This window comes from Tiliqua scincoides, chromosome 3 (genome assembly GCF_035046505.1).
Source record: "Tiliqua scincoides isolate rTilSci1 chromosome 3, rTilSci1.hap2, whole genome shotgun sequence".
Taxonomy (NCBI): domain Eukaryota; kingdom Metazoa; phylum Chordata; class Lepidosauria; order Squamata; family Scincidae; genus Tiliqua; species Tiliqua scincoides.
This window is the reverse complement of record NC_089823.1, coordinates 235,836,827-235,858,462: the sequence shown is the minus strand read 5'-3', so window position 1 is coordinate 235,858,462 and position 21,636 is coordinate 235,836,827. Positions and strand designations below refer to the sequence as shown.

The 21,636-nt window shown below is 48.0% G+C and overlaps 1 protein-coding gene and 1 long non-coding RNA gene across 2 annotated transcripts in view; one reads left to right on the top strand and one right to left on the bottom strand.

Moving 5' to 3' along the window:
* The window catches only part of LOC136644961 (cytochrome P450 2J2-like), a 27,859-nt gene extending 19,661 nt beyond the window's left edge, over positions 1 to 8,198 (top strand). Inside the window, exons 5-9 of the mRNA XM_066621218.1 lie at positions 1,937 to 2,113; positions 3,275 to 3,416; positions 5,124 to 5,311; positions 6,531 to 6,672; positions 7,619 to 8,198. Coding sequence (XP_066477315.1) covers positions 1,937 to 2,113; positions 3,275 to 3,416; positions 5,124 to 5,311; positions 6,531 to 6,672; positions 7,619 to 7,806 — 837 coding nt within the window. The 3' untranslated portion in view covers positions 7,807 to 8,198. The remainder of the gene's footprint in view (positions 1 to 1,936; positions 2,114 to 3,274; positions 3,417 to 5,123; positions 5,312 to 6,530; positions 6,673 to 7,618) is intronic.
* LOC136644964 (uncharacterized) overlaps positions 1 to 21,636 on the bottom strand; it is a 24,867-nt gene extending 3,231 nt beyond the window's left edge. Inside the window, exons 1-3 of the long non-coding RNA XR_010794117.1 lie at positions 21,469 to 21,636; positions 18,976 to 19,247; positions 13,113 to 13,262 (exon numbers count right to left, since the gene is read on the bottom strand). This is a non-coding gene — a long non-coding RNA (uncharacterized lncRNA). The remainder of the gene's footprint in view (positions 1 to 13,112; positions 13,263 to 18,975; positions 19,248 to 21,468) is intronic.

The following is a 21,636-nucleotide window of genomic DNA, read 5'->3' as shown; positions in this document are numbered from 1 at the left end:
ATATCCAATTCAATTATATCCAATTCACTAATGAGGCTATACTATGTCTCCAAAACTAATGTGATAGGGCAAAACGGATGCCAGTTTTGGAATCGGCACCCCAACTTCATATCAAACCACCATAAATTTTGGGAAAAACTTTTCTAACCATCAATTTTGTAGGCCTGTGTAATGGAAATGTCAATGGGAGGAGGTGATCAGGATTAGAACTGCAGTGGGGGCAGAGTAAAAAAATCCCTTTCCTCCACACCAGTTCTACTGCATTTCATTTCCGTGGAGTGCAGTTTTGAAAAAGAAAAAGACAAGGGGATATCATGCATTCAGAATAGTGTCTAGTTTGACACAGAGAGACTGGATGGGGAGTGACTCTGTGTGTGTGTGTGTGTGTGTGTGAGAGAGAGAGAGAGAGAGAGAGAGAGAGAGCTGATAGTCAGTGGCTGATCAAAGTGATCTTTGGGTTTAATGCTGTTTCCCTGGGGACCAGATGTCATCTGTTGCTGACTTGTAGGAGTGTTGTGTGTGGCTTACTTCTACCTAATGATCAATGGTAAATAAACCAGATATTACAGACTCTATCCGCCTCCAGTGATCTCTCCTCTGAAACAGGGTTCCCAACCTCTTGGAGACTGTGGACCATTAAGGCAAAAATTAGAATTGCTGTTGACCTTGTATAGTGGCGCTGCATAGCCCAGTGTGGAACAGCAGCAGGCTCTGTAACCGGATGAACCTGGAAGAGCTGCCCAGCAGCTGAAGGAGTGCATGCCTCTCGTTTCTCTCAGGGAACTGATGAGGAGGTATGACTTCTGCAGTTGCAGGCCAGCTCTTCCACGGTGCATTGACTAAGGCAGGGGTGCTCAACAGGTGGATCGCGATCTACCGGTAGATCACGAGGCAAAATGAGTAGATCACGGAGTGCCGACCCCCCCCTTCAGGTGCCTCTGGGAGGAAACGCCGGGAGTAAGGCCCATTGTACTCAATGGGGCTTACTCCCAGGTAAGTGTGGCTAGGATTGCAGCCTCATAGCCTAATCCTAGCCATGTCTACTCAGGAGTAAGTCCTGTTATACTCAGTGGGGCTCAAGGTACACCAACATACATTGTACACATAAATGTTATATGTAATGATGGCGAAAACATTGTAAAAAAAACTCTGGTAGATCTCCTGGCCTTGCTGGGTTTCCAAGTAGCTCTCGAGCCAAAAAATTGTGAGCACCCCTGGACTAAGGCATCTGGGCTGCACAAGATTGCACTGGAGCTCGCTCAATAGCAAGGCAGAATTGGAAATGATTTGCAAACAGGTGTGGCCTAATCTCTTTTAGTATGCATGAGACCTTGCAGGCCACATTTCAAGTTCTCTCAGACCATGGGCTGGGAACCAATGCGCTGAAACAGAGGTCTCCAAAACCCAGCCCGGGGGCCAGATGCGGCCCGTGGCGAGACTATCCAGCCCACGGCCTGCCTCATGTCCCCTGAAAGCCCCTGGCCCACTTTGCTGAAGATGACTGGAACTATGCTCTGGTTGCATCTGGAGGGTGTTCTAAGGGCCAGAGAAGTTGAATGAATGAGCCCATTCATTCATTTATTCACACACCTAAGTTCCATCTCTAATTTATTTACATAAATTTTATATTTAAATTTTTTTCCGGTCCCCAAAACCATACCAGACATTTGATGTGGTCCTCTGGCCAAAACTCTAAAAGAAGGCATATTCGGGTATCTTGTCCCCCTGGAACTTCTCATCATTCATGGAGGTGGGGAACACTTGTCACAAGATGCTGTTTCTCAAATGTTGTCTGAACCATGATGTTGAAGTCGTCACTATTGGGTGGGCATATGAAACAATGCTGTAGTAACTATTGGGGGGTTGTTAGCTTATGAACCCATGTTGCTGAGCTTCCTCATGATGGTAACAGGATGTGCTTTCATCTTTCCCATAGCTGTATGAAACATTCCCATTTGTCATGAAACATCTCCCAGGGCCTCACCAAAAGGCATTGCTCTCAGTTGAGATGGTGCTTTCATTTGTGAAGAAGGAGGTAGAAAGGCACAAGGAGCATCACTCTCTGCATGAACCTCGGGATTTCATTGATTTCTATCTCCTTCAGATGGAGAAAGTGAGTACCTGCTTTGTATGTGCTGGAGCACTGCCTGGGGGCAACGGGGATCTGGATGGGGGCTAACAAACCGAAATGAAATTCATGCAAGATGGAAATCCTCCTGGTTGGGAAATCCATGATGCGGGTGCTGGACTACAGATGCGCAGCTTTCTGCTGCATTCACAGCTGCCCCTGGATGTCCGGGTGTCAGCTATAGGGTGTCTTTGCTGAGCTTCAGCTGGTGTGCAAGCTGTGGCCCTACCCGCATCAGACAAGGTGGACCATGTCATGGAATACCAAGATTAGACTATTGTAATGCAGTCTGCATGGGGCAGCCCTTGAAGATGGTTCAGAAGTTGCAACTAGCATAGAATGTGGAGACTTGTGTGGTTGCTGCAGATCTCTTATGGCACCTCTTATAGACTTGCCTCCACTTTGGGTTAAGAACAAGACCCTCTTCAAAAGCTTTCGGACAAGGCCTTATTATTATTATTATTATTATTATTATTATTATTATTATTATTATTATTAACAGTATTTATATACCACTTTTCATGAAAAGTTCACAAAGCGGTTTACAGAAAAAAATCAAATAACTAATGGCTCCCTGTTCCAAAAGGGCTCACAATCTAAAGATGTGAAAGAACACTTTCCTTTTCCAAAAAGTCAAAAAACCTTCTACCCTCATGAAGTCAGTAGTTGCATTAATTATTTATTGAAGGTTATATTGTTGTTGCTATTTTGCCACTAGTTGGTTTTAATATAGTGTGTGTGGATGCTGTGTTTACAGTTTTTCAGTATGTATTTTAATATTATTGTAAGCTGCCTTAGGTCCCCTTTGGGGGGAAAAAGTGGGATATAAATCAAATAAATTTGTGAATACTGCACATCTGATGAGCCATATGTCCTGCTCTGATGGAACACCGACATTTGGAGATGTCGTCAACAGACTTTTATAGGCCTCAGGGCACAATCCTAACCCCTTATGGCAGTGCTTTCTAGTAACATTCCCTTACTTTGAGGAATCCTCTGTGCGTGACACCCAACTGCAGGATGTAGCACATGTCCCATTGGCACCACTATGCCAGTGCTAGAAAGTACTGACAAAGGGTTAGGATTGCGCCCTCAGTTGCCTAATATTGGCATTTTGTCCTTCCTCTCCTAATTTGTCAATAACAGAACAAGGATGTCCCTGACTGCACCTTTGATGATGAGAATCTGTCCCAGGCTATTTTTGACCTCTTTCTTGCGGGGACAGACACCACTTCTGGTACTCTGCAATGGGCGCTGCTTCTCATGGCATCTCACCCTGATATCCAAGGTGAGAGACCCCAGTCTGCAATGGGACAGTCCCTGCTTTTGGCTGGGGAGGGGTGGCCAGGCCACTGTTTTTGTGGCAGGGACTCCTTGGGCAATGCTGAGGATTCCATACTAGCAGGGTCCAGGTGATGAGTGTCCAAAGTCACTGCATGGTGGCCTGGGCTCCCTTCCATCTCTTCCTTACCTGTGTGGAGTTTGTTGCCTGCTCTCCCTTCTGGGGGTGGTGGGTGGAGTGCCCATTGAGAAGTTTGAGGGTGGGGTTCTCCTGGAGTAGGGTCCCCAGAAATGAGAGTTCTGAAAGTGTTGATGAAGTTGGCAAAGTGTCCACAAAGTGTCTTGCCAGGACTGTTGTGAGTTCAGGAGGCTGTTTATGCAAAGTGCTTCTTTTGCGCATGAAGGGCCTCAGTGGCCCAGGGAGTGAAGCACCTGGTTCCGCCTGCCAGACTCCCTGGCATCCGCTGGGAAAGGTTCCTTTCTGAAAAACCAGAGAGCCACTGCCAGGCAGTGTAGACCAGGAGTTCTCAAACTGGTGGGTCACGACCCACCAGCCCGAAAAGCTCTGCCTCTGTCCCCTTAAGTGGTGGGAGTGGTTGCAGTGTTATGGTGAAGCTGCAGTCAGAGTGATCATGCCACTGCTGGGGACACAGAGGCTTTTTTTTTTTACTTACCCCTGTCTGCAGCAGCCTCCTTAGAGTGTGGGGAACCCTGCAGAGCCTCCTGAAGACTCTCCACACCTCAAAACGTTTAAAAGAGCTATCACAACCCACCTGAAAGTGGGTCATGATCGCATTTTCAAAAGGCTTTCAAATGGCTCTGCAGGGCTGCCTGCACTCACAGGACTGTGTCTCTGGTGGTGCTGCAATTGTTCCAGTTGCACCGTTGCCACTCCCCGCCCGCCCCCACCAAAATGTACCTCAGTTCTGGAACTCCCTGTGAGTTTGAAAACCACTGGTGAAGACAATAATGTGCTGGAGACACCAATGATTTGTCTGGTTCCATCTCAGGCAACTCCATCTGTTCGCCTCATGTCAGTTTATGCTGCCTTTCCTTTGCAGTTACGGCCCAATCCTATCAAACTGGAGCAGTGGCTGGTGCAGGCTGCTCCTCAGTACCTCCTCAGCAGAACAGTTTGCAGCAGACCAAGCAGCCAGCTTCCCTGTGTGCACGGGGGGTCTGCCAGAGCTAGTTACCCTGGTGCAGGAGGTGGAATAGGGTGGAACAGGGTGGGGGAAGGTGGAACGGAGAGGAGATGAGACTGATTGGGCCAGGAGGGGTGGGTTCCGTGGTGGCAGCGCCCACCCAGTCTAAGCCAGCTTCCCAGACCTGATTCATCTACGTAGGTCAATGTCTGCACAGGATGTTGCTGGTAAACTTAAGAGTTGACACATAGCAGTTGCTGGGGCTCCCTCTGGGGCAAGGGAACAAATATCCCCCCACCCTGAGGATACCTCCAGCAGCCAAAAATCCCCCTGGGATGTAACTGCATCACCACTTGGGGAGATGGGTAGGATTGGGAGTTGGGTAGGATGAAGGAGGAAAGATGTCAGGACTCTCCAGACTGCATCTAGTTCAAGAGCTATTCAGGTTTCTTTAATTGCACTAAATGGAATATTTTAATATGGAATAAACGTCCCTCAATAACTGCCTAACTTTTTTGAGATGAAGGTGGTGTCCAAACTAAAACTTCCCTTCCCACCATTTTCCTTAGATAAGGTCCGCAAGGAGATAGAAGACGTTTTTGGTTCCTCTCAAATAATCCACTATCGTGATCGGAAGAAACTGCCCTACACTACTGCTGTGATTCACGAGGTCATGCGTTCCAAATATGTCTTCTTATTTGGGGTCCCCAGACGGACTACAGAGGATGTGAATATACTTGGCTGTTTCATTCCCAAGGTACTGACTGGTGTGGCTTCACTTCTGTATCCCAAAAGCAATGGACATCACAAGGTAAAATTCAAGAGATGTGGACAGGAGCTTCCTGTGCAATCTCCTGGAGGGCAGGAAGCTCCCATTTCTTTTCTCCCAAAGGCACTGCACTATACAGGGCTTCCCATATCCTCCCTCTTGTTGCCTGCACTATCTATTTATTTAAAGCAGTGCATTAAAAAGGCAGTGCAATACAGTTGCATTAAAAATGTAAAAACAACAACAGAAAAGCATAAAAAGCAGCAACAAAAGACATGTATTAGTTAAAATGGGGGTTAAAATCTTGGGATCTTGGGTTGGGATCATTAGGAAGGGTATTGAGAACAAAATGGCTAGTATTATAATGCCATTGTACAAATCTATGGTAAGGCCACACCTGGAGTATTGTGTCCAGTTCTGGTCGCCGCATCTCAAAAAAGACATAGTGGAAATGGAAAAGGTGCAAAAGAGAGCGACTAAGATGATTATGGGGCTGGGGCACCTTCCTTATGAGGAAAGGCTACGGCGTTTGCGCCTCTTCTGCCTAGAAAAGAGACGCCTGAGGGGGGACATGATTGAGACATACAAAATTATGCAGCGGATGGACAGAGTGGATAGGGAGTTGCTCTTTACACTCTCACATAACACCAGAACCAGGGGACATCCACTAAAATTGAGTGTTGGGAGAGTTAGAACAGAGAAAAGGAAATATTTCTTTACTTAGCGTGTGCTTGGTCTGTGGAACTCCTTGCCACAGGATGTGGTGATGGCGTCTAGCCTGGACACGTTTAAAAGGGGATTGGACAAATTTCTGGAGGAAAAATCCATTATGGGGTACAAGCCATGATGTGTATGCGCAACCTCCTGATTTTAGAACTGGGTTGTGTCAGAATGCCAGATGCAAGGGAGGGCACCAGGATGAGGTCTCTTGTTATCTGGTGTGCTCCCTGGGGCATTTGGTGGGTCGCTGTGAGATACAGGAAGCTGGACTAGATGGGCCTATGGCTTGATCCAGTGGGGCTGTTCTTATGTTCTTATGTACCACCACCTGCTACAATGCACATTTGCTAGTGAGTCACATGATAATGTGTATTTTTGGAAGCGGGCTTGAATACCTCTGACAAGATGATTACCACCAAGGGTGGCAGCAGCTGTCCACCCAGGGAGCTCAGGATTGGGCTCTGAGTCAGCTGTTTCTTCCTTGCAGGGAACCACTGTTGTTCCAGACTTGCGCTCTGTTCTTCTTGATCCCAAGGAATGGGAGACCCCTGATGAGTTCAACCCACATCATTTTTTGGACAAAGACGGACATTTTGTGGAAAAAGAAGCCTTTCTGCCATTTGGTGCAGGTAACCAAAGAAGGCCAAACTGCCTTGTGATTGAAAGTCAAATTTTTCAAGTTGTTTCAGGGAAAATAATTAATCCACTTAGGGCCCGATCCTATTGGATGGAGCGCCAGCGCCACTGGCCCAGCTGTCACGAAAAGTGCCACGAGGCACTTTTGCGCCAGCGGTATTGGCACAGCAACATTACTGAGCCCAGAGTCAGACGGCACAGGGTCGCAGTGCTGGAGGATGAATACCGAGGGCTCCCAGCTGTATGTTCTACCACCAGCTGGCGACACGGCCTTTCACAGCAATGGAGCAGAACTGAGTAGGGAGAGGGTGGGGAGTTGCCAGAGCATGGCTGTATTCAGCTACGAACAGCCTCAGGGACTCGGGCACCGGATTTTGCCTCGAGGTTGACTCCAGAAGCCTTTTCCATAACTGGATGTAGCCACAGGGCAGGGGAGGGTTGGGACCAGAGTTTTCCTTCTCTCAGACGAGCTGCCTTCCCAGGCTGATGACTCCCATCTACCCGGTGACTGTTTAGTCGCCTCTTACGACAAGTACAGCCAAATTGAGGGCCTGTTCTTAACCCCAGCCCCCAGGGGAAGCAGCAGCAAACAGCCTCTAGAAAGGATGCTGTGCAGGAGTGGGTAGTTGCTCACCCTCAGCTCAACAGGTGAGACCCACCACTTTGAAAGATGCCTCTGTCCCGGTAGCAGGAGGCGGCAGTGACTGAATTTCCTCACTCCCGTGAAAAATGGGAACTCTTTCAATATTCCAAGAAGTCAATTCAGGGAAAAAAGTTTTCAAGGTGGGGCAATCAGGACACCTGCAAGAGGTAAGGAAGGTATAAGGGACGGTGTTTTGTGACAGTGGGATGTTCATCCTGCTGTTGCAAATGGGGCATAGGGTTGGGCCGTAATTGGAATAGCTAGTACTCAAGAGCCTTCTCTTGTTTCCTTCTCAGGGCTGCGTGCATGTGTAGGGGAGCAGCTGGCATGGATTGAGATCTTCATCTTCTTCACCAGCCTCCTGAGATCATTCACCTTCCGGCCACCTGAAGGAGTGAAAGAACTCAACCAAGAACCTGTAGTAGGGTTGACGACACATCCGCATCCTTACAAGCTCTGTGCTATTCCCACCTCCGTTCCTTAAAACTATGAAAATATAGTCACTCATTTGCTACTTTAAATTTCTCTTTTACATTCTGCCTTAACCTGTTCCATTGACCCTGTGCTAGAACTTCTGCACTCCAGCAGAACTTGAAGCTGAGCTGTGATGTTATCCGTTGCCACATCTCTCCCTGTCAAAGCAAACTCAGCTCTTGTGTGCCTATTGGACTGCTTAAAACAAAACACTAAGGGCCTAATCCTATCCAACTTTCCAGTGCCGGTGCAGCCAGAATGCAGCCTTGAGGAAAGGGAACAAATATTCCCTTACCTGGAGGAGGCCTCCATGATTGGCCCCCTCCTCCGCAGGATGCAGCACATGCCCCACTGGCATGGCAGCAGCTTTGCTGGAAAATTGGATAGGATTTGTTCCTAAATCGGGACCACCCACAAAGTAAAGGAACGTTTCTGGGTAGTTGCTGGACTCCAGACATTTTCAGAGTTCCACAACCTGAAAAAAATATGCAACAAGTGGGCCAAAAAGTTCCAAAGTGATTCCAGCTGACAGCACAGGCCTGGCTCATTCTCTTCTATTACTGTGTGTGTTCCATTTGTAGAATTGGGAACCGAAGGATTAAGGAAGTGAATCTACATTCCTAGATGGCAACTGCTTCCCCCTTCACTCCCTCTCCTGGCGGGCACAGACCTGGGGGCGGGCGGGGAGCAGGAGGCAGGGCTGGGATCCGGCTGTTATGCTGGATCCTAGGTCCCACACCCAAGCAGCGCGGAGCAGCTTCAAGCTCTCCTCTGACTTGTGTCACCTCAGGGTACAGTGGATACAGTGTACACAAGATAGGGTTGCGCTGCATGTTTTATAAAGCCCTTGCTTACAAGACATCCTGGCAGCTGAGCAGTTTGTCGCAGTAGCAAAGCACACTCCCTTGGCCTGGCCTTCTCTGGTCCTGCCTCACCTTGCCCTTGTTGTGGACTGACATCCTGGACTTTGACCCAGTCTGGCCTTGATCACACTTTTTATATATTGATTTGTGATCTTCTGGCCTGTCCTGGTCCTAGCCTAGAAGTGACACATCCAGCTCCCCCCCCCCATGTCACCCTGGCTCCAGTGCTACTCCGCTTCTCCTTCCTTTCCCACGTAGGAATGGAGTGATGGCTGAGAGTGCCACCACCATGTCAGGTTTTTGGCATCCCAGGCTTGAGATTGTTATTAGCCAGGATGTGGCAGGAGGCCCTGAGAGCTGGGCCTGGTGTGAAGCAATCAGTAAAGCAGCACAGCTGATGCAATCAACTGCAACTGTTGCAGGTGGGAGTCATGTGACTTGGGGAGAGATGAGTGCTGAGTGAGGTAGACTATGCAATGCACCACTGGACAGCCAATCAGAGTGGGTCACAAGACTGTCTTGTGACTATGAGGTCGCCCTATTCTGATTGGCTGGTCCCAGTATATATGGGGCAAGCACAGGCACCAAGGTGTGGGTTGAGGTGGAGTTTCTGTGTGCCATGCTGCTGGTTTGTGTCCTGATTTGGACTGCCTTCTCGTGACTGTGACCTGCTGTATCCCTGACTTCTGGACCATATGACTGACTACTCTTCTGCCTGCTCCTTTACCAATACCTGCTTCTGCAACAAACAAGCCTGTGTCTGCTTCCTTGGCTCTGTTTGGGATTGCCTGCTTCTTTTGCTATCTCCCTACGCTCCCGTGCCACTCTGCTATCCGGAAAGCAAGGGCTATCCTCCCCTGCTGACCTGACACACCACTTCTCCCTATGTGCCTAATTATTGGTCCAGCCTATTTATACACGGACTTTGGCCCCATTGGTCTGTGTTGGCAGTACACACTTTTCTGTGGAAGTTTGCAGACCACAGTTCGGGTCCACAGGTGAGAGAAGGATTGATGGATTGTCAGCCAGCTGCCCTCTCTCTCATTAAGGAGGCTATTGTTAAAGGACTGTTCAGTTTTAAAAACTGATTTTAAAGGGATGCATTTTTCCCCTTCTCCAGGGACCAGCACATTTCTTCTCATTTGCAGGAGCCATTCGTGTTGAGTCAAATCTGTGTATAAATAGGCTGGGCCTACTGGCTATATCATCTGGCTTTGTTACACCAAAAATGACCAGAGAGGGCAAGAGTCCAAAGCATACTTGGGAAATGCATCCAACCCAGGAGTTTGCCCAGCTAGGGCTTTTGCAGACCTCAGTTTGGGCAAAGCTCTTGATTTGGGGACCCCGCAGGCTCCAGTCATTAGTGGCAGTGTCCACCTTTGAGTTACGGCCTTTGGGTGCACGAGGGTGTCCCTCCTAGTTATTTTTCCCTCATTGGGTTGGTTAGCCATTGCACTGCTGCACCTTTGCCCTCGCTCATGTGAGCCCCTTGACTGGAATCAGTGGTGTCACTAGGGAGGTGCAGGGGTGCGGGCCATACCGGGTGATGCGCCGGGGAGGTGACACGCCCTAGTGGGATGATACGCTAAAATCACAGCATTAGGAGCTACCCCATCATGCCATACGCCATTGGATGCAGAATTCCCAGCGGAATGCAATGCAAAAAACAGAATTGAAATAGCTCCTTCAAAAGTTTTGGCCCAAAAACCGGAGGAAAAAAATGAATGGATCCCTATGGAAAGTGAAAGTGAGCCGTATCGTGAGCTTACTCGTGAGTAGGTGTACTTGCCATAGTCCGTCGGAAAGGGAAGGCCGAGAGGACTCCAAGGAACATCAGAATCGTCCTGATCCAATGAATGCAGTCCCCCAAAACACCCAAGAAGGACTCCCTCCCTCCCAGCTGCGAGTCTATTGAGCCCTATGGAAAGCGAAGCAGCCTCATGTCACGTTTACTCGCAAGTAGGCAGACGTGCTTTGGCTGCTGGTCAGGCCAGGGAAAGGGGAATGTGAGGACACCAGAATGGTCCCGATCCGATGGAGCTGGAGTGCAACAAATGCTCCAGAAGGCAGCCTCCCTCCCCACTAAAAAGAACAAAAAAACAGGCTTGAGCTGGTAAGCGGAAAGTTTTCTATTTTGCACTTGCAAAGCCAGGTGGCTCTTTGTCCTGATATGCCTGAAATGGAATAACTTTAAACTGGGCACTGGGGAGGGCGGTAAATCTCACTGATTCTTTTTGGGGGTTGTTATTGGAGGCAGACTACAGAGTAAGCTCCATTGACCACTATGGGACTTACTTCTGAGTAGACATGCATAGGCTTTCCTGAGAGTAAGCTCCATTGACCACTATGGGACGTACTTCAGAGTAGATTCACTTGGTGGAACAGGACTGGCTCCCCCTTATTTAATTATTTCTTCTTTTGCGTTTTCTCCTGCCAGATATTTTTATACTATTGTTATTCCTAAATTTAGGATTGCTTTTACTAAAGCTAATTGCAATGCACTTTTATCAGCAGTTCTTTTGGGATGTTATGCAAGGCGTCCCTACTCAGAGAGACTGTGCCCCTGCCCTCAAAATGTGGTGGAGAAAACTGCCCACATTGTTTTTGCAAATTGTCATACTATGATGATTTGAGATCTAAATGTATCTCCCGATCTTCGGTATTGAAATGGGGATGCAGGTGGAGGAAAAGCTTGCTTTTCTGCTTTCTGATGTATACTCAGATATATCACTCAGGGTTGCCAGCTTTTGTTATGCTGCACAGTTGGTATGGAAGAAAATTGAGAGTGTAAATCTCTGATTTTAGGATTTTACATATGTGTAAGGGGGTGTTGGTTTTAATTCTGTGTATTTTGTTTTGTTGTTTGTGATCAGCTGGTCGGATGACCGTAAATAAAGTATCTAATTATTTCTTCTATTTTAATTTAATTATTTATAATTATTTATTTTAATTCGCTAGATGATGTCACTTCTGGCCATTACATCAATTCCAATGGGTCCTGGACAGATTGTCATTCTAAAAAGTCGGTCCCAGTGATAAAAGTTTGAGAACTGCTGCAATAAGCTGTTAGTAAGTTGACACGGGCTGTGTCTGTGTGTGTGTTTGAGACTCCACAAGTGTTCAAAATCAGAGTTTGGAGGAATAATACCATCATATTATACATCAATCAATGCGTAATTTCATGCAGAATGCAATGAAACAAACCACATTGAAATATCTGTATTCTAATAAAAGGTACAGCCAAAAAGCCAGTGGGGGCGGGGCGATGGGACATCACCACGCCCACCACCTGGGGCGTTGCCCCGCCCACTGCATGGGGTGACGCGCAGGCCTCCCGCACCGGGTGACACGAATCCTAGTGATGCCACTGACTGGAATAGGCAAAGCTGCGCTGTCCAGCTACCTTGACCCTCATGGATTGGTGAGGATAGGCATGATTAACCAATGACTGGACACAGCCTGGAGCCAGGTGGCATGTCCATGAACATCTCATGGGAGGTAGACAGTGAGCACCTTCTCCCAACTCAGGTCCCCACACAGCTTTGGGTGGCAGTTAGTGCCCTGCTGTTTCTTATGGAGAAAGTTAAATAAAATGGCCCAAGTTACTTCCAAAGTCTGTATCTGTGGTGTGAGGGTCAAAGTGCATACAGGTGAGCCTTCAAGTAAACAAACAACATGTGTAGATTTCTTTTGAAGAGCAAATATTTACAAAACCACTTTTTAGTGACTGTGAAATGATTTAAGGCTGAGGTAGAAAGTGGTCAGTGTGGCTATCCTTGGGAAAGCAATGCTTTAAAGTAACCATTCCAGCACAGAGGAGTGTGGAAACCATTTACTTTGAATGTGGATTCCTCAGCCAAGTTCCATACTTAGCTATTCCTGTGAACTTTCAGTCTGGGGAGGTGTCACTATCTGCATGTGCTGCTTTTGCTATCTCACAGGGCCCACTAAATCAGGGGAGGCAAACATAAGGCCTGGGGGCCAGATGCACCCCACGGAAGCTTTTTATCCGGCCCTCAGTCTTTAAGCTGCTGAGCAGTGCTGAGGTGTTAATAATAATAAATAATAATAAAACTTTATTTTTATCCCGCCCTTCTCCCCAAAGGGACCCAGGGCGGCTGGGTTACCGCTGAAAGGGCAGCCCATATGAAAACTGGGCTCTCATATCTTGAAATACGATCAAGAGTTGTGTGTATTATCTTCTGTCATTTGCAGCTAATGAGTTCCTAAGTGAGAAAAAGTGCTTATTTTGGTTATGACATGTTTAAAGACACAACTTCCTGCACAATGACATCAATTCTGACCCCCACCAGCCATGATTAATGCTTTTCGGCCCTCTGTCTAAACAAGTTCGATACCCCTGAACTAAATTCATTGGTGAAAATGTGATTTTCACAACATAGTGACTAGAAAAAGCAGACGGACCCCTCAAGTGTCTTCTAGTATCACCTACCTTTGGCCTGTGCAAAGATCTGCACAAGCTCCTGGGCCACCTCTTCGATTTGGTGCTCCAGGCCTTTCTTCCCCAGTCCCAGCCGCCTCATGGTCACTTGTCCAAACCGTCTCTGCTGCTTCCAGGTGTGACCGTTTGAAAGTAAAATTCCTGTGGTCAGGAGAATCAGAGAGATCAGAGAATCAAAAAAGGTTGGGAGGCTGGTTTTGTGCTGCTCATGCTTATGACCCAAGAGTTCCCTGTTTTGGCAGAACCCAAGAACTGCAGGGCTCATACATGAAAAAAGGCTCCTTGTCCCAAGGGGGCTCGTAAAAAAGAGCAACGATAACAACACCAGTTGTCACCACAAGGAAGACACCAGTAAGCAGCTGTGGGGAAAATGCTCTGCTGAGATAGAGGGACAGTTGCTTTCTCCCAACTCAAGGTAACAGAACCAGCACTTAGGCTGCAATCCTAGCCATGCCCACCCAGGAGTAAGCCTCATTGAATAGAATGGGACTTACTTTTGAGTAGACATGCTTAGAATTGGGTTGTTAAGAGGTGTCTCTGCCCAATTAGCAGAGTCTGTGTGTGTAACATTCTTCTACATTTAGGGTTTCCCTGTTGCTTCTGATAGGTTGTCTACTTTTTGGTTCAGTTTTAAAAATACAGTTTATACAATTATACTTTTATTAAACCATTTTATGGCTGGGGGGTGGTGGTGCACTAAGTTTGCCTCCCTGCAGTGGGCAAGCAGCTCCTCCCCTCCCCTCTGGAGCCATTCGCCTCTGTTTCCCCCACCCCTCCCACTTGGCTCCAAAGGGGAGAGGAGCAGCTGCTTGCACACTGTGGGAGGTAAAACTAGCGAGGCCTCTGGATGCAGCACATGTTCCGTTGGCACAGGTGTACTGGTGGAGGGGGATTTCAGTATGATTGGGCTGCCTTTATATACCACCTATTCACATATACCACTGCTTCTTAATTTCTTTGTGGTGTGTGTGTGCTTGTGTGTGCTGGAGGTTCCTGCACGAATTCCCTGGAAAAAAGACCAGGAAAACCTCTGACTCTTACCCCTTCCTTTTGCTGCCTCTTTCAGGAAGGGGGTCGTCGGGCGCTCAGATATTAAAAAGGGAGAAGTATGAGGACTACTTAACAAGAACAAAAAATAAAAATTGCTAATAATATAATCCTAAAAATTAAAGTAGGTTGTTACATGCTGCGTGCTTTGTTGTGCTCTAAACCAACTATCTTAAGTGGTCATCTACCTACAAAAAGAAAGAGAAAATATAAAAGCTAGAATGAGTAGAGGGAGAAAAAGAAAAGAAAGGAAAATAAAGATCTGTGGCCTTCAGGATTCCTGAAGCGTCTTCTTGGCAAAATGCCCAGAATATTATTGACACAGCATAAAAAGAAATAAACAAACTAACACAACAGCAGTAATGTGACAGTAGTGCTAAGTTCCAAATAATGGTGAAAGAAAGGAAAAGAAAATTCTCCAGTGGCTCATCATGGAAGGGACTCGGTTATCTTTTTGCATACCCTGATGTAGACCAGCAAGGAAGGATTCAGCTGATTCTGGAATTCTGAACTGTTTGATGCCTTCTGTCTGATCTGGTCCGGAGATAGATGCCTTCTGTTGTAGTTCCAAAGGCCTGCTTCAGCAGGACAGTGAAGAAGATCCCAAACAAGGTTGGTGCAAGAACACAGCCCTGCTTCACGCCGCTTCTGATGTCAAAGGGGTCTGATGTGGAGCCATCAAAGACAACAGTGCCCTTCATGTCCTTGTGGAAGGATCTGATGATGCTGAGGAGCCTGGGTGGACATCCAATCTTGGGGAGAATCTTGAAGAGGCCATCCCTGCTGACCAGGTCGAAAGCCTTCGTGAGATCTATGAAGGCTATAAAGAGTGGCTGTCGTTGTTCCCTGCATTTCTCCTGCAGTTGTCTAAGGGAGAATACCATATCAGTGGTGGACCTGTTGGCTCGGAATCCACACTGTGATTCTGGATAAACGCTCTCTGCAAGTACCTGGAGCCTCTTTAGTGCAACTCGGGCAAACAACTTTCCTACAACACTAAGGAGAGAGATGCCACGGTAGTTGTTGCAGTCACCCCTGTCGCCTTTGTTCTTGTACAGCGTGATGATGTTTGCATTCCTCATGTCTTGAGGTACTCCACCTTCTCTCCAGCAGAGACAAAGGATTTCATGCAGCTCAGTGATGATGATCTCTTTGCAGCACTTTAGGACTTCAGCAGGAATGCTGTCTTTTCCAGGTGCCTTGCCAAAGGCAAGGGAGTCCAGGGCCACGTGAAGTTCTTCTAGGGTTGGTTCACTGTCAAGCTCCACCAGCACAGGCAGGCACTCAATGTTGTTCAGCGCTTCTTCGGTGACTACATTTTCTCTGGAATATAGCTCAGAGTAGTGCTGCACCCAGCGTTCCATCTGCTGCACCCGATCCTGGATGACCTCGCCTGTTGCAGACTTCAGAGGGGCAATTTTCTTCTGTGTTGGACCTAGGGCCTGCTTGATACCATCATACATCCCCTTGATGTTGCCCGTGTCAGCTGCTATCTGTATCTCGGAACAGAGCTGGAGCCAGTAGTCGTTAGCACATCTCCTGGCAGTCTGCTGGACTTTGCTGCGAGCACCTCGGAGGACCTGCAGATTGCGTTCACTGGGACAGGCCTTGTATGCTGCTTGAGCTCTCCTCTTTTCCTCAATGACTGGTGTCAACTCCTCAGAGTGGGCTTCAAACCAGTCTGCTGTCTTGTTGGTCTTCTTGCCAAATATGGACAAGGCGGTGTTGTAAACGGTATTCTTGAAATGTTCCCATCTGTTGGATGCGTTTGCATCGACCGGGCCTGGAAGAGATTCCTCAAGCGCTCGTGCAAATTCCTCCACTTTTCTCTGATCCCGGGTCTTGCTCGTATCAATGCAAATCAAAGACCTGATCCCGGGTCTTGCTCGTATCAACTACAACAGAAGGCATCTATCTCCGGACCAGATCAGACGGAAAGCTCTTCAACCTTTCCACTGAGCAAAGTCCAAAGTTCAGCTGAAATGTCTGCGTGACTTCCTCTTTGCCGACGATGCAGCTATCACTACCCACTCTGCCAAAGATCTCCAGCAGCTCATGGATCGTTTTAGCAAGGCCTGCCAAGATTTTGGACTGACAATCAGCCTGAAGAAAACACAGGACATGGTTCAGGATGTGGACTCAACTCCCTGCATTACAATCTCTACGCATGAACTGGAGGTTGTCCATGACTTTGTGTACCTTGGCTCAACGATCTCCGACACTCTTTCTCTCGATACCGAGTTAAACAAACGCATCGGTAAAGCAGCTACCACGTTTTCCAGACTCACAAAGAGAGTCTGGTCCAACAAGAAGCTGACGGAACATACCAAGATCCAGGTCTACAGAGCTTGCGTCCTGAGTACACTGCTGTACTGCAGCGAGTCATGGACTCTTCACTCACAACAGGAGAGGAAACTGAATGCTTTCCACATGCGCTGCCTCCGACGTATTCTCGGCATTACCTGGCAGGACAAAGTTCCAAACAACACAGTCCTGGAACGTGCTGGAATCCCTAGCATGTATGCACTACTGAAACAGAGACGCCTGCGTTGGCTCGGTCATGTCGTGAGAATGGATGATGGCCGGATCCCAAAGGATCTCCTCTATGGAGAACTCGTGCAAGGAAAGCGTCCTACGGGTAGACCACAGCTGCGATACAAGGACATCTGCAAGAGGGATCTGAAGGCCTTAGGAGTGGACCTCAACAAGTGGGAAACCCTGGCCTCTGAGCGGCCCGCTTGGAGGCAGGCTGTGCAACATGGCCTTTCCCAGTTTGAAGAGACACTTGGCCAACAGTCTGAGGCTAAGAGGCAAAGAAGGAAGGCCCATAGCCAGGGAGACAGGCCAGGGACAGACTGCACTTGCTCCCGGTGTGGAAGGGATTGTCACTCCCGAATCGGCCTTTTCAGCCACACTAGACGCTGTTCCAGAACCACCTTTCAGAGCGCGATACCATAGTCTTTCGAGACTGAAGGTTGCCAACTAACTAACTGATGCCTTCTTCGGTTTCAAAGCAGAGACTTGCAGGCAGTGGCGTCACTAGGGGGTGTGGGGGGTGCGGGCTGCACCGGATGACGTGCACAGGGGGGTGACGTGCACTGGGGGGTTACACGCTAAAATCGTGGTGGTCGGGGTAACCCTATCATATTATATACCATTGGATGTGGAACTTTGAGCAGAATGCAATGCAATAAACCAGAGTGAAATATCTCTATCAAAAGTTATGGCCAAAAAACCAGAGAACAAAAAAATGCATGGATCCCTATGGAAAGTGAAAGTGAGCTGTATCGTGCGTTTACTTGTGAGTAGGGAAATGCGCCTTAGTCTGTCGGAAAGGGCAGGCTGAGAGGAATCCAATGACACCAAAATGGTCCTGATCCAATGAATGCAGCCCCCAAAAACACCTGAGAAGTAAGTCCCTCCCTCCAAGCAGATGAAGGTATTGAGCGCTATGGAAAGTGAAACTAAGCCTCACGGTTGCATTTACTTGTGAGTAAGCAAATGTGCCTAGGCTGGTGTGGGAGATCAGGTGAAGGAGAGTGCAAGGCTACCAGAATGGTCCTTATCCTATGCACCTGGAGCTAAACAAGTGCTCCAGAAGACAGCCCCCCCCCACTAAAAAGATTCAAAACAGAGGCTTCAGCTAATAAGGTGAACCTTTTTGAAATTTGCAAAGCCAGGTGGATCCTGATAGTGATCTGATTGAAACAGAAGTTCTTAAATTGAACTGGGCACAGAGTATGTCTGAAAATCTTACTGATTTTGGAGGTGGGATGTTATTGCAAGCAGGCTACAGAGGAAATTCACTTGATGGAACAGGGCTGGCTTGTGCTTATTTAATTATTTGTTTTACTTTAATTATTTATACTGATTTATTTTAATTTGCCTGATGATGTCACTTCCACCATGACATCACTTCTGGTGGGTCTTGGACAGATTGTCATTCTAAAAAGTGGGTCCCAGTGCTAAAAGTTTGAGAACTGCTGCAATAAAGTGTTAGTAAGTTGGCACCCTTGGGGGTGTGTGTGACACCACTAGTGACCAAAATAACTAAAATCATAATTTGGAAGAACAAGACCATCATGTTATATATCAGTGCGTCATTTCATGCAGAATGTGTTCTATCTTTGTTTTATCAAAAGGTACAGCCAAAAAACCAGTGGGAACGGAGTGATGGTACACCACCACGCCCACCACCTGGGGTATTGCCCTGCCCACTGCATGGGGGGTGATGCGCTGGCATCCCGCAGCGGGTGACGTGAACCCTAGTGACGCCACTGGTTGCAGGGTATTTTGTGAAGTATTTTATCTTGAGATCTCTCACCATGAGACAGGCTTTCCTGATTTTGTGTCTTTGCTGTGCAACTTCAGGTGGCAGATCAGGGAAAAGCATAATACAACTTTGTTGACATTCCAGGTTGCCCATTTGCCTTGCAACAGATAGAATATGGCTGTGCGTAGATGGTTGCAGAAATTGCACAATCCATATCTTAGTAGTAGACTGATTTGCCACAGCCTTGGTTGCCCAATGTGGGCTTGAATAGACCCTCTCTATGAAGAGCTCTAGGTCATCTGGTATTTTCCGCAATAGACGAAGGAATTTCTCCATTGAGACTATGGCTTCCCCAAGCCCTCCAGCAGAGATCTGAGAGTCTGGAACGCCCAGTACACGAATGTTGCCTGCCCTAGCATTATTTTCCAGCAGGGATACAAGGGCATTCATAAGGGAGTGAGAAGCATGCACAGCAGTTCCCTGATGATTAACTTTAGCCTCTAAAGCATTAATTTTAGTTTCCATTGTATTTACCTTAGTCTGAAGAGCTGAAAGATTGTCCCGCACCTCCTGAACAGCTCCAGTGAGTTTTTTCAGCTCCTGCATTTGCAATTAATTCGATATCTGATCTTGATAGTTCCGAGTTTGCTCCTGGGAGTTTTCCATAAGTTCCAAAAGTTTGTCTAACTTGTTGACATCCTCAGCCGGTTTCTGCAGCAGCAGATGTCTGTCTGGTAGTGGGGGGAGAAGAAGCTGAAGAAACGGAGGCAAGCCCATCTTTTTTCAAAGGCATTTTTGAGGGCAACCTTGGCACAAAAGTCAGAAAAATGAGTAAGAAATGAGCCAAATAGTCATTAAAAGGTTCTTAGCGAGATAGTGAAACCAAACAAGAAGTCCTCTTCAGTACATATTAGCAATTCCAACAGGAGATGCACACTAAATGCACCGGTCAGTTCGCCATCACACCGGAAGCTTAAAGTGACCCTCTGTCTGATGTGGCCCATTCAGGGGTGCCCCACTAGCAGTATCCTACTGAAGAAAATTCCACACACTGTATGTTCTGAAAACTTAAGGGGCTGGGGTTTCATCAGGCAGACTGTTGTGCCCTGATGTGGCTTTGGATTTTCCTCTTTGCCTTACTGGTTTGGAGGTGTGCAGCCATTTGGCCATGCATGTTAGAGGGAACAGTGATGGTGAGCAGGTAAGGTTGAGCAGCAAGCACCAACCCAACAGTTCAGCATACCCACAGTGAAGGGGATGAAGTGAAACTAGACCAGAGTTGCCAGCTCCAGGCTGGTGATGGAGCCAGTGCCCGGCCCAATGCCCCAGCCGCCCCAGCATGTATACCTTGCTCCTCACATACAGCCTGTCACATACATGACTGATCATACCAAAATGTCTGTGAGGCCACTGGCACCTCTCCCCAGCCCACACTCCCTGTCATGGTCAACCTGATGTCCAGCATGGCTATCCCACTGCATTCCATCATGGATGCAGACAGTGAAGTCTCCCACTCAATGTGCATCATGCTGGATAGCCAACAGCAGAGTCGCCTTGCAGAGTCCCAGTGCCCCTGCCCCCACCACTTTCCAGAGAAAAGTGCCACCCGTCGCTCTGTGACGGGTAGAGACTGCAGGCTGGTTGACTTTTGGTGGTGAGCTGCATCCAACCCCTGGGCCATAGGCTGCCTACCCCTGACCTAGGCAATGGTTCCTCCCTAGAAAACCACACATATGGTTGTATTTTCCTCATTCACCTCCAGGGGAAGGTGGAAGGACAGTCAGGAATGGACAGATAAGCTCTGTTCAGAAATGGAATGAACATGCCCACTTTCACATTGGTCTGCCAATTTCAGGACAGTTCCTACTTCAGATTTTACTGCTGATCAGAGGCAGGAAATCAGGAAATAGGTCTGGCCCTGGATCTTCCCATAGCCAACGTCATTGTGTGGACTTGCTCAATGGCAAGGAGGATGCAATGTGGCTTTTTTTTCAAAACATTGATCCAAGTCACCCACCTTGTTTCACTCAGGGCCCAACCCTTTCCAACTTTTCAACACAGATGCAGCCTTGAGGAGGCCTCTGTGACTGCCCTCCTGCCACAGGATGCAGCGCACACCCCACTGGCACAGCTGCATCAGCACTGGAGAGTTGGATAGGATTGGGTCTCAATGGCTTAACATTTATGCCTAAGTCTAACAAGTGCTTAGAATTTGCGGACACTGAGTTGATGCAGAGAAATAACTACAGAGCCTCCCCACCAGAAGTCCTTCGAAAGCGCTGCTGTTGTGTGAGGCACGCAAGCACCCACAACCCATACATGGACCATGACCCCAGACCCTGCGGAGTGCATGGGTGGTGGGTGCTTGGGTGCCTCTCACGGTGGTGGTGCCTTTCCCCACCCACCGAACGTCTCTCTCTCTCTCTCTCTCTCTCTCTCACACACACACACACACACACACTAGCTGCTTAAACAAGGGCAGAACAAGCCCTGCTCAGGGCTCTCACCCCCTGCGAGCCAGTAGGTGGTGTTAGTCAGCAGGCTCTCACTCTGAGAGGCCAAGCAGAGAGTAGCTGCTACCATAAGGGCAGGAGGCTTGCCAAGCCAGACAGTGGTTCGATTGCCAGGTGTGATACGGAGCCAAATACTACGCCAAGGCGGAAAGCAAAGCACAAGTATTATCTGAGGCTTCAAATGGCTCCTGACAAAGCCTCAGAGCAGACAGGAGCCCTGACATCCGGTGCAGCAAACCTTTTACATGGTACACACAAAAAAAGCACTAGGCAACACTCAAAATCACAAAGTTACGCCCCTTTACCTGAAAGCAACACTCTTTACTGAGTACTTTCCCATCATGCTCTCTCCATGAGCTGGTCACGCAGGAGGCTTGTGCACCTTCCTCCATGCCAACTTATCGGCCAAGCAGCATTGAAACTGTGCTTGGAAAGTGTGCGCATTGCAAGATGCGCTCTGTTGTTTTACTCTTTATCTTGCTTTCTCAGCCATGTGGAACCTTGAGTCATTTACCTGTAAGGGGAATTTCAATTTATTCCCTCTGTTAACAAGACAGAGCAAGGCCGAGTAACTCTAACCAGAGTGTCAGGGCCCAATCCTCCAATTTTCCAGGGCCGGTGCAGTGGTGTCGGTGGGATGTGAGCTGCATCCTTTGGCGGGGAGGCAGTCACAGAGGCCTCC